This window comes from Acipenser ruthenus, chromosome 57 (genome assembly GCF_902713425.1).
Source record: "Acipenser ruthenus chromosome 57, fAciRut3.2 maternal haplotype, whole genome shotgun sequence".
Classification (NCBI taxonomy): domain Eukaryota; kingdom Metazoa; phylum Chordata; class Actinopteri; order Acipenseriformes; family Acipenseridae; genus Acipenser; species Acipenser ruthenus.
Genome location: NC_081245.1, coordinates 3,697,467 through 3,718,800, shown reverse-complemented (window position 1 = coordinate 3,718,800; position 21,334 = coordinate 3,697,467). Strand labels below are relative to the sequence as shown.

General features: G+C 39.1%; 2 protein-coding genes across 2 annotated transcripts; one reads left to right on the top strand and one right to left on the bottom strand.

The window, feature by feature from the left end:
• Positions 1-350: 350 nt before the first annotated feature.
• Positions 351-11,196, bottom strand: LOC117407629 (oocyte zinc finger protein XlCOF26-like). Its single transcript, XM_059017827.1, has 4 exons — positions 10,948-11,196; positions 10,313-10,510; positions 3,224-3,544; positions 351-2,541 (listed from the first exon to the last, which is right to left on the bottom strand). Exons 2-4 carry the CDS (start codon positions 10,470-10,472, stop codon positions 1,913-1,915), a joined length of 1,110 nt encoding a protein of 369 aa, XP_058873810.1. The 5' UTR covers positions 10,473-10,510; positions 10,948-11,196; the 3' UTR covers positions 351-1,912.
• Positions 11,181-21,050, top strand: LOC117967246 (gastrula zinc finger protein XlCGF28.1-like). The gene is made up of 3 exons (XM_034914671.2): positions 11,181-12,026; positions 14,685-15,005; positions 16,201-21,050. Exons 1-3 carry the CDS (start codon positions 11,735-11,737, stop codon positions 16,896-16,898), a joined length of 1,311 nt encoding a protein of 436 aa, XP_034770562.2. The 5' UTR covers positions 11,181-11,734; the 3' UTR covers positions 16,899-21,050.
• The last annotated feature ends 284 nt before the right edge of the window (positions 21,051-21,334 follow it).

The following is a 21,334-nucleotide window of genomic DNA, read 5'->3' as shown; positions in this document are numbered from 1 at the left end:
GTTCAGGTCATTCAGTGGTTTATTGGGGATTCAGGTGATTCAGTAGTTTATTGAGGTTCAGGTGATTCAGTGGTTTATTGGGGTTCAGGTGATTCAGTGGTTTATTGGGGTTCAGGTGATTCAGTGGTTTATTGGGGTTCAGGTGATTCAGTGGTTTATTGGGGATTCAGGTCATTCAGTAGTTTATTGGGGTTCAGGTGACTCAGTGGTTTATTGGCCAGACTTCATGTGTGACAGGCTTCCACAGTGCTGTCATCAACCACTGTGCCTCCAAACAGTATAATTGTTCCTTTGAGGACATGCAATTGTATGGTTTGTCTTCTTTACAATAAAAATAGTCTGGGCAAAGATTGTCAAAACTATCAAAGTCTTTATTGTGGAAACAGCAGAGAACAGAATAGTCTCTTCAGTGGCTGCAGAGTAGATCTTATTCAGAGTATAAGTTTAGTTTCTGAGTGCTTCTCTGGCATGAGAGATGTATTGGCGTCTGCAAGATGGTATGTCTGAGCACAGAGTCATAGCAACATACACAACATATATGCCAACTTTGCAACCACATTTCAAGTCTAAATGCAGATAGCACATAACAGTTGCAACACATTTGAATTGCTTCACTCTGCTCCCCTATATCTCCTCACTATCTACTTTACTATCTCCTAGCAATCAGCCAATAATGCATTGCCCATCTCTCAAGTCTATACCTTACAAGCCAAGTGTCATATAATTCAAACACATCTATCTACCTCCTTTTACACACAAGACCCAATGTTATGACCTGTGATACATTCCAGGGCATCTGCTGAATTCATGTCAATTAGAACCAATAAACTTTTAATTCTAAGCTTACACAATCAACATTTATTTAAATCTAAAATATTTCAACAACATCTCCAGCACACTAAATTCAGCTCCTTGTTATATTTATTAATCTGGTTATTTAGAGTTTCTCTTGCAGCATTTTAAAACAAATGCATGAAAGGATCAGGCAACACATCCTGAGAACAACTACAGTGCAACACAGACTTTCCTGTGTTTAAAAAGGAGGGTATACTCATGTGCACAAGGTTTTTCAAGAAGTTTTTTTCTGTTTATTTTGGATTTATTTCATAGGAGGAAAACACAACATATGAAGGTAATATTTCAGTTTTTGGAGTAATTTTTTTAAAATGATTTTTTGTAAAGCAGAATATGGGGATGGTTTGTTCAGTGAGTTGAACTCTATATTTTAAGATGGTGTCCCTTTGTATGTCCCCCTAGATGTGATCTATAATAAAACACTTTCATTATTTGAATTATAATTCCAAAAGGGGGCATTTTCAAGGTGTGCACCTTTGGCATTAATTCTCAGGTTACTGACAAAAATCACTTTTCTGATTTCCATTGTGAAACTGTATATTGGGAGGGATTATATTGCAGTCAGAGCCTGTCAACAACAAAACCATGTTTGTTTGAGTTATGAAATTCAGAACTGACTCGAAAGTTCTGGAGACTTGGTCACTAGTGGGGAGTTACAGATAATAATCCTAATGTTCAAACTGAGAGACTCAGCAATGCAGGAGACGAAAGTGTAATCTTGTAGATGCAATTACAATCTATTTCATAGATTACTAATGTGATCTAACAAAATCCTAATGGTCAACAAGATGATGAACGGTCCAAACAAGATGCAGTAGTTCATATGTTCCATCCTTGAGTGTAAGTTTTTGATCTGAAGGGATTAGGAGTATTTGTCAAGCAAGTTTATTCTTTTGTTTTCAATAATTTTTTTTTATTTTTGGCAGATTTACTCCTGGTGTTTAGGTGTCCTCAAGTGGCTGAAATTCTGTGAATTCTCTTCAGTGTAGGGATAGGACTTCACTCTTGTGTGAATTTGATGCTGTATTATAAGTGACTGAAATGCTTCAGACATTCACTACATTGATAAGATTCCTTTCTTATGAGTCTGTTGGTGGACTTTCAAGGACCTATAATTTGTGAAACTCTTCCCACATTCAGTACAGTGATAAGGTTTCTCTCCAGTGTGAGTGCGCTGGTGTGATTGAAGATTTCCTAACTGTGTGAATCTCTTCCCACATACAGTACAGTGATAAGGTTTCTCTCCTGTGTGAATGCGCTGGTGTGATTGAAGACTTCCTAATCGCGTGAAACTCTTCCCACACTCAGAGCAGTGATAAGGTTTCTCTCCTGTGTGAATGCGCTGGTGTGATTGAAGACGTTCTAATCGCGTGAAACTATTCCCACACTCATTGCAGTGATAAGGTTTCTCTCCTCTGTGAACACGCTGGTGGATTTTAAGGTTTGATAAACGACTGTATCTCTTCCGACACTCAGTGCAATGATAAGGTTTCTCTCCTGTGTGAATACGTTGGTGTTGTTTAAGATTTTGTAACTGCGTGAAACTCCTCCCACACTCAGTGCAGTGATGCGGTTTCTCTCCTGTGTGACTGCGCTGGTGGATTTTAAGATGTGATAAATGACTGAAATGCTTCCCACAATCAGCACAGGGAAACAGAGTCCCTCCTGTGCGATTCCCTTTAGCAGCTAGAGAAAAAAAAGAGACCAAGGTTATTGTAAAGCATTCTTACACAATCACTTCTGCAGGGCTTCCCCTCATAACCATGACCATCTCCTAGAGTGAACTCTGATGAGAATACAGTCAAACCTGCTTAATATCACTCCTGTTAATACCAGCCTCCTTTTATTATCATCACATTGAAATTTGCTGGGCATAATATAGTGGGTGTCAATAAGTACAAATGCTTGAGAATATCACTTTGATTATTAACACAGTCCGGTTAATATCACTCACATGTACCAGTTACTGATTTCCACACCACTTAATATCACTTTGAGGAATAAAAGTATAAGATCAGGTTTACATGCAAGTGCTGTATTGAAATGTTTCTTCTGGTGACACTTAGCAACCCGACTGGATTTGGCATCACCCATTGATGAGTCATGTGATCCCAGCACCACTATAAAGCTGTGGGAGCAGCACAACTGCAAACAGCATTGGAAAGAGGAATGATAGTGGGTGCACATCTAGCAGATGCCACAGTAACAAGGACAGTTATGTTGCAACTTGCAAGCCATTGGCATAGTTGTTAGGTTAAATTGAGCGAGAATGACCAAACATGTCAATCTTCAGCACACTTCTACAGTTTAGTAACCAATTTCTGCAAGGTTAATAGACAGCTCAATGTTGCTTGTTTTGTAGAATTACCTTTAAATCCCAGTTCACGTGCAGGTGGACAATCATCACACAGGCTGGATCCCAGCTTGTTGTTCTCCTCAAGTGTACAGACATTATTTTCAGTAGGAACTTCCTCTGCGATGGGGACACATTCCTGTTCTATGAATTCCTCTTTAATAGGAACACATTCCAGTCGAGGGAACTCTTCATCTTTTACAAATGTCAGCTCTGTAACCTGCTTTAGACTTGCACACCACTCCTGGTCAAAGGACTCCTCTTGTGTGTAAACTGCTTCTATCCTTGGACCCTCCTGTGCTTCAGATTCAGGGACAGCACGGCTCTCTTTGGGATCTGTGTGAAACAAAATTGCAACTCTTGCAACCCTTGTCACTGGATCATTCTGATGGAACAATTTACAAGGACAATGCCTGTTTATTTATTCATGAGTACTTTCAATAAATACCAGTCATACTTTAATGCTAACATATGGGGTTACATTAACCGCAACCTTAAATTTGAACTACTGTACAAATACTTGGTCTTACAATATTGTAAAACAGCGCTGATCACAATCTCTATTAGCTGAATTTCTACCAAGGCAGTATCCTGACTGCTATCATTGGCCGTTTCAAAAGCTACTCATATTAAACAGCCAATAATAATATGTTCCACGAAGGTAAACCCACCAGTTACACTCAGACGTCAATCTCCCAGTCATTATTTGCTGTTTCAAGTTCTACTCAAATGAAACAGAACTGAAATGTGGCTCGAACGGTTGTGAAGGTGGCTCAATTTTTATCATACTGTATTTTAATAATTTGACAATTCAACAATGTTGCATTTTACCACCTTGACAGAATTTGCGCAAAAATGGCAAGTGAAATCTGATGTGTGGGATTAATCTGTATACGGTAAAAAAAAACAGAGGATCAGCTATTTAAAAAAGTGTTTGGCAGCCAAATAGTGATCTGTGCCGGCTCGAGTCAGTGTTTCAGATTTGGGAAGCGACACAGATACAGGTACGCCACTCAACACACTTTCCAACACTGGCCCAATTTACAAAGGAAATGTTATGTACAGTGGTCAATGTTTTGTTTTATGTTGGGATTACATATTCTGTATGGGGAATGTAAAAATAAGAACCAAAACAGTGACATTCCCCTCCTCCCCCATTATACAACACCCCCTTTTTCACATACATTTTATTCAAAGGTTAAATTGTACAATACATTTTTTTAACTTAAACCATTGTACTGTGATAAACATTTTATATTTAAGTAAAGTGCCATGTCTTTCAAATAATACTTAGCAACAGTCTTTCCTGTGACTGTCTCTACTGCTGATGCAAACAGTGTCATTTAAGGTGTGGTATTCTTTTGTCAAAATAAATATATATATATATATATATATATATATATATATATATATATATATATATATATATATATATATATATATATATATGCTTAAATAATTTTGTTGACACACTGTGTTATTTGCAAGATTTATTGTGATTATTTTTAAGTTCACTTAGAAAAATATTTTCTTGACTGGTGGTCAAAGTGGCCACCTCCTCAAACAGTTCATTTCCAACCCTGCTTTCAAGGTCATTTTAAGTCTCAAGGCTTGTTGCCTTGAAATTGTTTAACTGTTTTACTTTGTATAAAAGTTGTGGGTCTCTGTCAGCTCAGAAATGACATTAGGTTCAGTGTATGTTAGATACATTAACTTTGAAAGTTCCCTTCATTTTTCCTGTTCCATCTAAAACAGCCCTGAGAGCTCTCTTTGGTTGATTTGACCAAAAAATAATCTGTTTTCATGTATATGTGCCTTGTGTATTCTGTAAACCCAGCTTCCACACCATCAAAAACAACACATCCATCTCATGCAGTGGAAGTTTGACTCTACTGAGCAAGCCTAGCAGTTCAACATCACCTGCTTTAATATTATTTATTATTTTTAGCTGTATTTTGTATTAAGTTGCAGAGTACTGAAAGAAGAGAACTCATCTGAGCTTTAACAACTCATTTCAAAACCTTTTTTGTGTGTGTGCAAAATTGTGTCTAACATATTTACCTTTAAGTATTGTAATATAAAAAGCTATGTAGATCATTGTTTTATTTGATTTCTTTTTTGACCTGTGATCACAGGTGGTCATTATTTAAATGATGTTTTTTATTAATGTAATGTCTATTTTGTATTTGAATTAAGAGATATGGAACAGGAAAGCACTGTGGATTCTGTGTCATTCTCTTATATTCGTTCTGCGTTGCTAAACCTGACCACCAGTGTTCTCAGTTCTGTTTTGGACACACTCAAAAACCTGGGTGTAGAAAACTTAGATGATTTAAAATTTTTAACATAAGATGATCTCCTGGTGATCCTCAAACCAATAAAAGTTTGAAAACTCATCACCAGCTTTACAGTCACATGTGAGTATATTAAGTTTTTTTATTAAGTCCTAAACTGTCTTCTAGAAGCAACAAAAAATAAATGATACGACTAATCACGAATGAAGCAACAAGGATCTGCAAGAGACCTTCAAAGAAAAATCTTACGATGAAGCAACAAGGATCTGCACGAGACCTTCAAAGAAAAATCTCACGATGAAGCAACAAGGATCTGCAAGAGACCTTCAAAGAAAAATCTTACGATGAAGCAACAAGGATCTGCACGAGACCTTCAAAGAAAAATCTCACGATGAAGCAACAAGGATCTGCACGAGACCTTCAAAGAAAAATCTCACGATGAAGCAACAAGGATCTGCACGAGACCTTCAAAGAAAAATCTTACGATGAAGCAACAAGGATCTGCAAGAGACCTTCAAAGAAATCTCACGATGAAGCAACAAGGATCTGCACGAGACCTTCAAAGAAAAATCTTACGATGAAGCAACAAGGATCTGCACGAGACCTTCAAAGAAAAATCTTACGATGAAGCAACAAGGATCTGCACAAGACCTTCAAAGAAAAATCTCACGATGAAGCAACAAGGATCTGCAAGAGACCTTCAAAGAAAAATCTCACGATGAAGCAACAAGGATCTGCAAGAGACCTTCAAAGAAAAATCTTACGATGAAGCAACAAGGATCTGCACGAGACCTTCAAAGAAAAATCTCACGATGAAGCAACAAGGATCTGCAAGAGACCTTCAAAGAAAAATCTCACGATGAAGCAACAAGGATCTGCAAGAGACCTTCAAAGAAAAATCTTACGATGAAGCAACAAGGATCTGCAAGAGACCTTCAAAGAAATCTCACGATGAAGCAACAAGGATCTGCACGAGACCTTCAAAGAAAAATCTCACGATGAAGCAACAAGGATCTGACAGAGACCTTCAAAGAAAAATCTTACGATGAAGCAACAAGGATCTGCACGAGACCTTCAAAGAAAAATCTTACGATGAAGCAACAAGGATCTGCACGAGACCTTCAAAGAAAAATCTCACGATGAAGCAACAAGGATCTGACAGAGACCTTCAAAGAAAAATCTCACGATGAAGCAACAAGGATCTGCACGAGACCTTCAAAGAAAAATCTTACAGCGATTTATTTTCAACTTTTGATTGAGGAATGGTGGACAGCTACGCAGTTATTTTATAAAACCTTTAGCTAATAAAGTATCAGAGTATAGTATATTTTTTTTATTTGGTATTTTTTAGCAATATACCAGAAACATATGACTAACAAGAAATGTCTTGTGAAGACGATCTGAATTCAGAATTACATTTTTAATAATTGTACACAGTCTATATCTTGAGTGATTTTCCATGTTTTCATGTTATAGTGTATGTGTGTGTGTGTGTGTGTGTGTGTGTGTGTGTGTGTAATAAGAACATAAGAAAGTTTACAAACGAGAGGAGGCTGTTTGGCCCATCTTGCTCGTTTGGTTGTTAGTAGCTTATTGATCCCAGAATCTCATCAAGCAGCTTCTGGAAGGATCCCAGGGTATCAGCTTCAACAACATTACTGGGGAGTTGGTTCCAGACCCTCACAATTCTCTGTGTAAAAAAGTGCCTCCTATTTTCTGTTCTGAATGACATGGTCTATACCTTTTATGATTCTGAATGCTTGAATCAGATCACCACGTAGTCTTCTTTGCTCAAGACTGAATAGATTCAATTCTTTTAGTCTGTATGCATACGACATGCCTTTTAAAGGCATGATAATTCTGGTTGCTTTTCTTTGCACTCTTTCTAGAGCAGCAATATCCTTTTTGTAACGAGCTGACCAGAACTGAACACAATATTCTAGGCGAGGTCTTACTAATGCATTGTAAAGTTTTAACATTACGCCCTTATCCAGGGAGACTTACAATTGTTACAAGATATCACATTCTTTTTACATACAATTCCCCATTTATACAGTTGGGTTTTTACTGGAGCAATCTTGGTAAAGTACCTTGCTCAAGGGTACAGCAGCAGTGTCCCCCACCTGGGATTGAACCCACGACCCTCCGGTCAAGAGTCCAGAGCCCTAACCACTACTCCACACTGCTGCCCAATAACGCAATGGTTAGAACCCCCATTCAGCCTATCAGGACACAGATATTTCCCAACCCATTTTGTAAAAAAATAAGTACGTTGTAGTTTGATAAGCATTATGACCTGTTTACATTACTGGGGCATTCAAATATCTCTGAAACCTTTATGACAGTAATAATGCTCAAGATATTTATCCCTGTTAAAAGTAATCAGGAAATTATCTAAAGTAGCAGTTAATGCTTTTTTTTTTTATAGAAATAATTTTGTGATTCATTTTACTACATAAATGTTAAATTACTCACACTTCTACAGTAGATATCTTGTGATTTAATCACTGTCTATTTATTTGCTTATCTTTATTGCCTTGTCTTGTTGAGAACAGTCATGTACTGCAATTTCTGTGATTTTATTTTTTTACTGTCTTTAACAATGTGAATGCCTTACATATGTTTTGTACATGTATTGTGCCATGTACAATACAATCATGATGAATGTTAAAATATATTTGCAATAAGTAACCTTTATCTTGTTAGAATCTGAAAATTAAATTGTAAATTTCTTAGCATGTGTATAATTACAATCTATTTTAAGCCATTCATTTGAAATATACCCTAGCGCTCGTTCTACGTTTAATACGTTATACAAGTGGGAAAGAATATGCAAAATATTTGACTGTATTATTTTTTCCTGTCTAATAGGTGCATCTTCAAAATAAATCCAGACAAAGGGACCAAAGCTGAACACAAGCCATCAAAGAGACAATGTGCTGTGAATCCCAGAGTTCTTTCCCTCATTTCTGCAATTGCTGATTCTGAATGGAGAGAATGGAAATAGAATTGCCTTAGATCAGAGGTACAGCCTGGAAGTAAGCAGTTAGTACTGAAATCGAAGGTTCTGAATTCAGTGTTCCGAGTTCCGAGTTCCGAGTTCTGAGTTCTGAGTTCCGAGTTCCGAAACCAGAAGCGTGCCATAGATGTGTTCTTTAAAGATCTTACTACCAATTATTAATGAAGTCTCAGTTTTCTTGTTGGTTTGTGTTTGGCTCTTCCTTGCTGCTCACAGCACACAATGGACCCTCAAAACAGAAGCAATGTTGAAACTGACTATTTGCATAACAAGTAATTTACAACAGAGTTCCAGAATGTGGAAAAGTGCAAAATCTACACAGGGTATGAAAATGAACGAGGAAACTGAGATGCAAGTCATGACATTTAAAATGTAGTTTTAACTTGACACAGGACATTTAGAATGGTGGGGGTTTTGTTTTTGCTTATTATTTGGTGTGACTACGAATGTCGATAAAGGTTATGAGTTACTGGCTTCTGTAGGATGTTGTCTTTCCATATTGGGCACTCAGATTGATATTTGAAGCACTCATATGTTGTCACTGCAAGGATGAAAATAAGACTCCCATTGCATAGCAGTTTGATCCATTCCAGGTTTTATGAGCTGTAGGCTTCTGTATATAATTAAATACCAGGTGCTGAATATTTCCTTATTTTTAGTACATTTGCACAGATAGACATGTGGAGTTCAAATATTACAAATATATTAGCTTATCTACATCAGTACAGTTTTTACAAGAGCCCTGCAGCTCATAAAACCCGTACTGGATCAAACTGCTATGTAATGGGAGTCTTATTTCCATCTCTGCAGTGTTATGGTTCCAGAACGCACCACTGTCCTTTCCAAAGTACATGTGTTACTAAGGCCCAGATTAAAACTTAAACCCATCCGCTAGTAGCAGATTAAACCTGTACTCAATGGTGTTTTCTTTTTTTGTCAGAATTTGTGGGTAGGTCAAAGTTTTGATTAAATCTGGGCTTAAATTCAGGTGGAAAGAGAACACTGCAGCTCTTGAAGACTACGGTTGCCCCCCCCCCCCCTGTTACACACCATGCTTCGTTCATTTTTCTCCACTGGTGGACAGTTATGGCGGCACTCAAATAACACAGTTCCTATGCCTACCTTTTATGAGATGTTATTATTATTATTATCTTTATTTAGCAGGCGCCTTTATCCAAGGCGACTTACAGAGACTAGGGTGTGTGAACTATGCATCAGCCGCAGAGTCACTTACAACTACGTCTCACCCGAAAGACGGTGCACAAGTAGGTTAAGTGACTTGCTCAGGGTCGCACAATGTGTCAGTGGCTGAGGTGGGATTTGAACCGGGGACCTCCTGGTTACAAGCCCTTTTCTTTAACCACTGGACCACACAGCCTCCTCAATATACAATGTGTGACCCTGAGCAAGTCATTTAACCTCCTTGTGCTCCGTCTTTCAGGTGAGACGTGGTGCGTTGATGTGGTAAACTTACTTTCTAATCACCCTGTATTTCATTGTAATTAAAATTCTGAATATGGTACCAAAATAAAAGTGCATCTTCGTCTTGCTAACAGGTGAAATTGACCATGTTGTGCCAGTACTGGCATTTGCAAAAGGATTTAGGGTCTCTTTAGTGGGGAATGTCAAAAGCTTTCTGATGAAGTACAGTGTGCAGAATGTTTAACTACAGAATAATATAACAAACAGAAGACATGACTCCCTCACCCCAAATGTAATACATTCCACAGGCGTTCTTCCCCTCTTTCAATAAAGCCCCCCTCTATAGATCTGCATTCCAGTGTCACTCACCTCTCTCAGTGATGCTAGAAGGTGGCGTTTCCTCCTGCAGGATCCGCTCATTGGCCTGGTCACACCCCAGCTCAGTCACTTCCTCCTTGATCTCAACAGTCCCGTCTGCAGAAACAACCCATCGAATAGGAAGCTCTGGGCTGATGTGAGCTGCTTCCATCTCAGAAACTTCCTTTGAGTGAGGCTGATCCGCTCTCACTGAAGAAAAGGAGACAAGACTTTTTAAAATTTTAATTTAAATTCCCCTGTACTTTGGTTTGCGCACCAGGCTGAGATAGCTCACAAAAGGCATGCATATGGGTTTATTCCATCCCTACACCACGGGACCATTCTACAATAGATATGTCAGTTTTATTAGGTAACCACACATACCAGACTGGTTGACAATGCAGGTAATAAATTGCAGCCCTATTTGCCACCTTTCGTGCAATAACTGCAATAAATTGTTAACATGTAGAAGTTATTATGGAATAAGACCCACATTCCTCCTGTGTTATCTTTGACTCTTTCTAGCTGTACCTGAAGCCTCATCAAACTCAGCTGACTTTTTCTGAAGTAGGATGTCTATTGTTTTTTTCCTGCGTTAAATGTTTATTGCCACCCTCGTAAATTACGCTAAGTTAAGTGTTGTTTACCTCTCTCTGCAGTCGGCGTAAGTAGTTGATGTTTCTTTCTTTAATCGATCACAAGGCTAACTTTTCACATCTAAACCGCCACCTGAACTAAAGCAATAAAGATTTTTGTTTTTAAAAAATCAAAGAAAACCCGTTGAAATACGCATATAGCATTCAAAGCTTATTGAAGACGCGCAGTACAAAGAGAAACAAAACTGGCGCCATTTCGGATCCAAAACCGGACATTGCATTGGAAAAACACAACGTGGATCCTCCGGTATCCGGTTTCATTACCTCTTCTCCTCGCCACGACCCACGGCAGGGAGGCCAGCCAATCAGTCTCGCAAGATGGGTGAGAGAGTGTTTCTGCAGCCAATAATACGCGAGGAATCCAACCAGGCACGCCTACTTCTAGTGTCGTTTCCATTTCGTTACAGGAAATTGAAACTTGCTTTGTTTATGCAGGGGAGAGAGATATAGAGAGAAATGGGTGTAGCCGCTATTGATAGTACATAGTTTTATATCACCTGCTCTTTGAAGTGTTTAGGTTGGGTTATAAGGTTGTGTGTTAGTTTATTTACCTGCACTGAGTTCTGACACAAAGAGTCTGTTTTCTGTGTCATTTAAGAACCGCAGCTACACAGAAGTTGGAACTGAGAAACAGGGCGACAGGATTCAGAAAAGTAGACGTCTGTTGTTTCTTTAACACATCAGAAAAAGTGGTGATTTTATATGAATGGAAATTATACAGTAAATTAAAAGCAACGAGGATTCTGCTACTCGAGTCTCAAGCTAACAGTCAGTGAAGATGGACGTCAGTGTCTCCGTGTCGTTCTTTCAAGACGAGCTCGCCTCTACCATCGAGCACGCAGTGAAAGCGGCTGTAGACACCGTCTTGTGCCAAATCACAAAAGTTGTCGGCGGCAAATTCACTGAATTCCAAATGGAAATGGCTGGAAAGGAGAAAGAGAATGAAAGTCTGAAGCTGAGATTGGAAATATCAGAGAGCGAGTTGAAAGCAATGCGAGAATGCATGAACGCTGCAGATGCAGATCTTCAACACCCTCTCCAGAGGAATGAGAGCCAGGGATTATTTCAAGGTAAGATATTTTTTATTTATCTTTTTGTATCAACTGTTTGATGTGCAAATGCTCGAGTGGTAGCGTGTTGCACGTTAGCGCAAATATTATTGGGCCACATTATGATTCATATACAGCAGGCGTGTGTGTCATCTTTATTTAAGAACATAAGAACATAAGAAAGTTTCCAAACGAGAGGAGGCCATTCGGCCCATCTTTCTCGTTTGGTTGTTAGTAGCTTATTGATCCCAGAATCTCATCAAGCAGCTTCTTGAAGGATCCCAGGGTGTCAGCTTCAGCCTCTCCATTTGTGACCCCTGGTCCTTGTTTCTTTTTTCAGGTCAAAAAAGTCCTCTGGGTTGACATTATTATTATTATTTATTTCTCAGCAGACGCCCTTATCCAGGGCGACTTACAATTGTTACAAGATATCACATTATTTTTACATACGATTCCCCACTTATACAGTTGGGTTTTTACTGGAGTACCTTGCTCAAGGGTACAGCAGCAGTGTCCCCCACCTGGGATTGAACCCACGACCCTCCGGTCAAGAGTCCAGAGCCCTAACCACTACTCCACACTGCTGCCTCATAATACACTGAAGTTTTTTATTTAGACAGACTGGGATTTTATCGTGACAGGTATAGGTGGTTAAAAGGTTTATGGTGCGATGTGTTCTCTGTGAAATATTTTTTTTAAACGTATCAGTAAACAACCATTTATCTGTGAAAATAACACATTATTTAGTAACATGCATTATTATGCTAAACTTTCAAGATACATTTCATTCTGTAATAAGCCAATTAGGCTGAGTTTATTGAATTTGAACTGGAGTGTGAGTACGCAACAGTGTTAAAAAGAGGAAGTGAAAAAAAAAATCACTGCTGAAGTGACTCTCTAAAGAGCAGCGCTGTGCAAGCATTTCTCTCACAGCGGCCCCCCCCAATACCCAACAACACTCAATCTATCATTTTATATAGAAAAAAGCAAAAACGGTTCTTTTCGACTGCCTGAAACCGTGCACTGCACTGTGGTAGAAATCGGACAGCGTCTGGGAAATCATTATGTTTCATTAAACGTCAAAGGATTCCTAAAATGAACCGAATTAATTTGTGACACTGTTTGCCTGATTTTGGTTTATGTACGGTTGAACCCGTCATTCCTATCGCTAATATATCCATAAATACAACATAGGAAATACATGAATTCTGCATTTCTCAATTTATTATGATGCTATTATTGCACTAAAATATACATACAAATAGAAAATGTATATAGTGGTTATTTAAACCATACATTCTCGGTATAACTGAGAACATTACTAATTGCTTAACTTGTATCCAAAATATATATTGGATCAGTGCCTTCTCTGTAAACTAATAGTGTAGTTGTACGTAATGGCAGTTTATTATTGATAGTTCGGTTACATTTTAACAATGCCTTGACTTTAAAGGCAACGAGTTATGCAGATCTACCATTAGATGGCAGTAAAGAGCATGAAGCGCTTCATGTGATTTCGGATCAGTGAGCCTTTCGGTGAACCAATGGTTCAGAGGGCTCAGCGATTCACAAGGCTTCACTTTTCCCATCACTAGTGCAAACTAAACTGCTTCCCTTTCTGTCAGCTGGCTAATCTTCTTACTGACAAAATCCAAACATTCACAATAGTAAAGTTACAGAAACACAGATTCAAGTTCACTGATTCACAGTCTCTTTGTCAGGACTCGGCTCTAAACAGGTCCTCACCCTCGCACAGCCACACAGGCTTGTTTACTCAGGATTTTTATACCCACCTTCTCACAGTAAATTACACACAGCTGTCTCAGGTTAGCTGATCACTTAAACTGTCAACTCTTTACCTGTTGTGAGGCATTCTGGGAAACAAAGTCTTCTCACAGACTTTAAAAATGGTAGGACGGTATTTTTTTACAATATTGTTTGGAATGAAAAGTATAAGGGTCAGTTGAACAGAAAATGCTTTTAAAATTCCAGTCTAACACGTACGAATAATTGAGGGGTTTACTTTGATACAACCCCTGATCAAGGCAAATAAGGTTGATAGGCGTTGTAATGCATTTGATAACAAATATAAAACATGGAAATGTGGGTAGGGTGAGGTGTTTTTTTATTTTTTATTTCAGCCTTAATTTGAAGCATTGATCACCCCTCTAACACAAATACTTTAGAAGCAATGTTGGATCCAGCCTCATTCCCAGCTCCCCATCCTGTAGTGTCTGTAAAAGTAGAAGTCTCTAGAGGCCATCATTCCTGATTTGTATCTATTGTCCAGGAGCCCAGTGAGCTCAAGCAGACACCTGCAGGGCTGGCCTTTGTCTTCCTGGTAGCTCGCTGTCCACTTTCACTGTCAAGCTCCTGGGTGTAAAGAGTGTATTCACTTGGTTGTGTTATTAGAGGACACTCACTGTATTCCTTAGCTGTTGTGGGGTTTGCTCCAGTGAGGGTAAATATTTTTTATTGGGGAATTAAAAACAGGGTAATATAAATGGGCACACAATATCCATTTAAAAATAAATAAATAAAATAAAAAACATCTCCTCATAAATTGTTCCACCAGAATGACCCAATGACATCTCTCAGTAGATTCTGACAAGGGGCTGGCTTTGTAGAGGAACCTGGCTAGTAAGTAAGAGTTATTGAGTACAATTTCCTTTCACACAGATCCCAAAGAGAGCCATGCTATGCCTAAATCTGAAGCACAGAAGCGGCAAAGGATAGAAGCAGTTTACAAACAGGAAGAGCCTGTTGACCAGGAGAGGTGTGCAAGACTAAAGCAGGTTACAGAGCTGGTGTTTGCTAAAGATGAAGAGGTCCCTCGACTGGAATGTGTTCCTATTAAAGAGGAATTCATAGAACAGGAATGTGTCCCCATCGCAGAGGAAGTTCCTACTGAAAATAATGTCTGTACACTTGAGGAGAACAACACGCTGGGGTCAAGTCTGTATGATGATTGTCCACCTGAATATGAACTGGGATTTAGAGGTAATCGTACAAAACAAGAACATTGAGCAGATTATTAATCTTGCAGAAACTGGTTACTAAACTAGAAGTGTGCTGAAGATTCATAGTTTTGGTCATTCCAGCTCAATTTAAAGAGTAAGTAGCAGGTTTCCGAAAAAATAACGTTACACGTCCCCACGTTTTGCTACAACTGATTAAATAATGAACCTGTAATTTATTGTCATTGTTAACACCCTGACAACTTTTTACACTTAGACCTTTAAAGTCTGTTTCAAAGCTCTTTTCAAAGTGGCCGCTCTAGTCCATCGATAGTGTCAAGATTATTGCCCACATTGTCAAACAGGTAACACAGCAATAATCACCCTTCCTGCATTGATTTAGAGAAGTGGTTTTCAACCCCGGTCCTGGGGACCCCCTGTGTCTGCTGGTTTTCATTCCAACTGAGCTTTCAATTACTTAACTAGACCCTTCATTGAAATGATAATTTGCTTAATTAGACCTTTTTAATTGTTTTCAATGCTTAAACAGTTGCAGAGTTCAAGTTACTTATAAAATGTAATAGCTAACTTAACAACACGTGAGGCGATATATTTCGGAACCCCGCTACTTACTGTATAAGCTATCAAGGCTGCCTAGCCACTATGTCAATGGCTTGCAACATAACTATCCTTGCTGCTGTGACATCCACTGTCATGCCTCTTTCAAATGCTGTTAGATCTTTGCATGTCCCTGTTTCTGGTAGACTGTTTGCAGTTGTGCTGCTCCCACAGCTTTATAGTGGTGCTGGGATCACATGACTCATCAATGGGTGATGCCAAATCCAGTCAGGTTGCTAAGTGTCACCAGAAGAAACATTTCAATACAGCACTTGCATGTAAACCTGATCTTATACTTTTATTCCTCAAAACGATATTAAGTGGGGTGGAAATCAGTGACTGGTACATGTGAGTGATATTAACCGGAGTGTGTTGATAATCAAAGTGATATTCTCAAGCATTTGTACTTATTGACACCCATTATATTCTGCATGGCAAATTTCAATGTGATGATAATAAAAGGAGGCTGGTATTAACAGGAGTGATATTAAGTGGGTTTGACTGTATCTCATCAGAGTTCACTCTAGGAGTTGGGCATGGTTATGAGGGGAAGCCCTGCAGAAGAGTGAATGTGTAAGAATGCTTTACAATAACCTCTCTCCTTTGTTTTTTTTCTCTAGCTGCTAAAGGAAATCACACAGGAGGGACTCCATTTCCCTGTGCGGATTGTGGGAAGAATTTCAGTTGTTTATCACATCTAAAAATCCACCAGCGCGTTCACACAGGAGAGAAACCTTATCACTGCACAGAGTGTGGGAGGAGTTTCACTCTGTTACAAAATCTTAAAAGGCACCAGACCAGTCACACAGGAGAGAAATCTTATCATTGCACTGTGTGTGGGAGGAGTTTCACTCTGTTGCAGAATCTTAAAAGGCACCAGCACAGTCACACAGGAGAGAAACCTTATTACTGCACTGAGTGTGGTAGGAGTTTCACAGTGTTACAGAATCTTAAAAGACACCAGCAAAGTCACACAGGAGAGAAACCTTTTCACTGCACTGAGTGTGGGAAGAGTTTCACACAGTTAGGAAGTCTTCAATCACACCAGCGCAGTCACACAGGAGATAAACCTCATCACTGTGTTGAATGTGGGAAGAGTTTCACGCGATTAGGAAGTCTTCAATCACACCAGCGCAGTCACAGAGGAGAGAAACCTTATCACTGCATTCAGTGTGGGAAGAATTTCACACGATTAGGAAGTCTTCAATCACACCAGCGCATTCACACAGGAGAGAAGCCTTATCACTGTGCGGAATGTGGGAAGTGCTTCACATATTTAAGTTCCTTGAAAATCCACCAGCAGACTCACAAAAAATAAATCAGGACCAAGCATTTTTCAGTGAGATGCTCCCCCAGGACCAGGTGTTTTTTTGGCTGTAGTTGACTCTCTTCCTATCAAAATTCACAAAAAATCATTTTTTTACAGTAGCATCTTGCAAATGGGTGTCTCTTTTTTCAGAACACTCTGGGGAACATTTTAAAGTACTTCTGAAACCATATCATCTTTTTTTTTTTTTTTTGACACAATGTATTTTGTTTTTATGTGATTTCTATTATGTATAAAAACACGTTATTCTATGACCCGAGGGACCTTACAATACTTCCTGAAAGCTTTGTTGAAAAATATTGATGTTTGGGCAGATTAGAAGACATAGTTTCACCTGAGTGAATGCAATGACATCATACACGTTTATTCTCAGGGTCTTTGTAAGCAATAATGGACACTACTCTCGATTTTATTTTCTCAAAATAAATATTTATAAATAATAGTTACTCATTCGATTATCAGTAATAAGAAAAAAATGCATGCGATACATTTAGTTAATGAAATAGTGTGCTTTATCCACTCGTTTCTTGATATTTGTAAATGTTGTAAATGCATATATATATTAAAGCATAAGACAGAATAAATGTTCTAATATAATTATAAGTCAAATACATCAGATTTGCAGTGTTTCCTGTAAACGATTACTCCAAAAACTGAAATATCCCCTTCATATGCTGAATGAAATTTAATCAAAAATAAACATAACATAGCCTGGACGTCGCGAGTTCGAGTCCAGGCTATTCCACAGCCGACCGTGGACGGGAGCCCCCAGGGGGTTAATTGGCCGAGCGTCGCCCTGGGGAGGGAGGGTTAGGTCGGCCAGGGTGTCCTCGGCTCACCGCGCACCAGCGACCCCTGTAGTCTGGCCGAGCGCCTGCGGGCTTGCCTGTAAGCTGCCCAGAGCTGCGTTGTCCTCCGACGCTGTAGCTCTGAGGCGGCTGCACGGTGAGTCTGCAGTGTGTAAAGAAGCGGGCGGCTGACGGCACACAGCGTGTGTTCATCTTCGCCCCTCCCGAGTCAGCGCAGGGGTGGTAGCGGTGAGCTGAGCATAATAAAATAATTGGGCATTTCAAATTGGGGGGAAAATAATAAAAAATAATTGGCAACGACTAAATTTAAAAAAAAAATAATAAATAAATGAATAAATAAATAAATAAATAAATAAATAAACATAACAAATGTAATGCAGGAAAGGCTGTGTTGCACTGCAGTCGTTATGAGGATGTGTTGCCTGTTCCCTTCATGCATTTGTATTAAAACGCTGCAAAAGAAATAACCTGATTAATAAATATAACAAGGAGCTGAATTCAGTGTGGTGGTGTTGTTGAAATATCTTTTTAGATTTAAATAAATGTTGATTGCTTGCCCTCAAAGGAAAAGTAATACTGTTTGAGGGCGCCGTGGCTGATGCTAACACTCTGGAAGCCTGTGATGCATGAAGTCCGACCATGAGAGAGCTTCTGAAGATAGGTTAGGATGGAGGGGGATTTGATTCATTGACTTGCTGTCTGAACTGATACAAGTTACAAATATAAACAATCCCAATGGTGTATATACAGTTATGGGTAATGGGGATTCTCCAGGTGTAAATGTTTGCCAGTCCATGTTGGAGCCTGGCAGGTTCCATATGCGTGCTTCTGTATGTCTTGTTGCTCTACAATAATACATGAATGATAAGTTAGGCTACAGCACTACTGTTCAAATTTGTCCCCACCTCTCCAGTCTCAGGTACAGTCGTTGCTGTCCCCTCTTCAGCGCCAGGGATTAACATTTTTCACACACACACACACACACATATATATATATATATATATATAACAAGCAACCACAGACACCCATCATCAGGTAAGATAACACAAGAGACATTCTTCAGGTGTTTGAGGTCTGCTGTCATGCCAGTGTGTCAGGGGGGATGCATGCTGGCAGGTCTAGGAGACCGATGCATAATGGTAGGGGTGGCACCAACAACACACTGTACCTGTAAGAATCCCACTGCCATGGGCAGTGTATGTGGCGTCCATTTGTTTGATGTGCTGTCAGTTTGTTGGGTGAGGAACACAAGAACATAAGAAAGTTTACAAACGAGAGGAGGCTGTTCGGCCCATCTTGCTTGTTTGGTTGTTAGTAGATTATTGATCCCAGAATCTCATCAAGCAGCTTCTTGAAGGATCCCAAGGTGTCAGCTTCAACAACATTACTGGGGAGTTGGTTCCAGACCCTCACAATTCTCTGTGTAAAAAAGTGCCTCCTATTTTCTGTTCTGAATGCCCCTTTATCTAATCTCCATTTGTGACCCCTGTTCCTTGTTTCTTTTTTCAGGTCAAAAAAGTCCCCTGGGTCGACATTGTCTATACCTTTTAGGATTTTGAATGCTTGAATCAGATCGCCGCGTAGTCTTCTTTGTTCAAGACTGGATAGATTCTTTTAGCCTGTCTGCATACGACATGCCTTTTAAACCTGGGATAATTCTGGTTGCTCTTCTTTGCACTCTTTCTAGAGCAGCAATATCATTTTTGTAATGAGGCTGCATGCAGGGCAACGTGAGGGGTAGTGGAAATATATGGGCGATCGTGAGATGCAGGTGACTCAATGAGATATCATTGCGTAACACAGTTTTGCATGGGTAAAGTGGGTGCTGGGCCAGCACTCGCATTAATAGTAACATGGAGACTGGGGGGAAAAAACAGGACACAATTATTATTATTTATTTCTTAGCAGATGTCCTTATCCAGGGCGACTTACAATTGTTACAAGATATCACATTATTTTTACATACAATTACCCATTTATACAGTTGGGTTTTTACTGGAGCAATCTAGGTAAAGTACCTTGCTCAAGGGTACAGCAACAGTGTCCCCCACCTGGGATTGAACCCATGACCCTCCGGTCAATAGTCCAGAGCCCTAACCACTACTTCACACTGCTGCCCAATGATATCACCACCAGCAAAATTGAGGTGGACAAGGTCCACTGTTATGAAACTTTCTTTACATGGGCCAGTGGAATATGCTGTGTCATGTCAGTTTGAGAGGGCAGCACCAACAACATGAATCAACCAACAGTCTTCCAGTGTCATACTGGATGAGCAACAGAATACAAACAGATATTTAATGGGAGGGATGGCCTCACCATCACTAGATACACAGTGCTGTCATACCAGTATGTTCTGTGTTCACCATTTCTCCAGTGTCTTAAGACTATGTTGGCAGATTGCACACATGTGCGTTCTGTAAATAGCCATCCTTATGCCGTGCACCTTCCCCATGACACTGGCAGCCTCCCAGTAGGTATTGTCTTGTTTTGCATGTACAGTGCTATTTTGGGGGCTTAAGGGGTTAATGGAAATGCAGTCTGGGTTAGATGGAGCGCAACTTTCAAACTGGCACCTCTATTAGATTTTCAAGTTACTTTTATCATTTATACTTCCTCAAGACACAATATACTCAATCACAGAGTCACAGATAAACGTATTGGCACCCTATGCTTATTACACCACAGTCCAAGGTAACAGATTAAGGACAAGATCAAACAAAAGCAACATAGACAATTTCTAGTAATTTAACAAATCATCTTTATAAAAAAGACAAACTTATTTAATGTAAAGTATTCGTTCATTACAAAAAGTATTGGCACCCCTGCTTTAGTATTGTGTGTGTGTCCTCCTTTTGCTTTTATTACAGCTTTCAGGCGTTTATGATAATTCGTAACCAGTATGTTACACCTTGTAGGTGAAACCTGGGCCCATTCTGTCTTGTATATTTCTTTCAGCTCAGCCAGATTGGATACACAATGCTTGGCTACAGCTTTTTTTTTAGATCAGTCCAAAGCATGTGGATGGAGATGTTGTGATTGCGAAGGCTAATGTTCACTAAATGCTTGTGTTTAATATGTTTTCTTGAATGATCTTATTAATTGTAGGGTGCCATTGAAGACATTGGAAAAGACGTCTAGTCGACATAGTTGGGTTCATATATATATATAAGTTAGCTCGGTTTATATATATCAGTTATTATTATTATTATTATTTATATTTTTATAGTAAATACATAGTATAACTATGTCATCGTAACCCTGCTTCCCAAGATATAGAAGGTTTGGTGGTACAGTGGTTAAAGAAAGGGACTTGTTACCACTTTCAATAGAGAAACACAACAAAACACTGGAGCAAACAAACAGGCACGGTGGCCAAAATAATAGGTTCAAACAAAAGAACAATAAACACACCCTGATATCACTGATATTACTTTAAAATTTAATTAACAAACCAAGAATTGGAAGAAGTATAACGAATCAAATAAAGAAAAACTACACCTTCAGTGGCAATGTTAAATTCAACAGCTATAAAGTTGTTTAAGGCAGAAGGATATTTGATACAAATTACTTTTTTCTTAATTAAAAAAGTTTTACGTTTTTTTTTTTTCAAATTA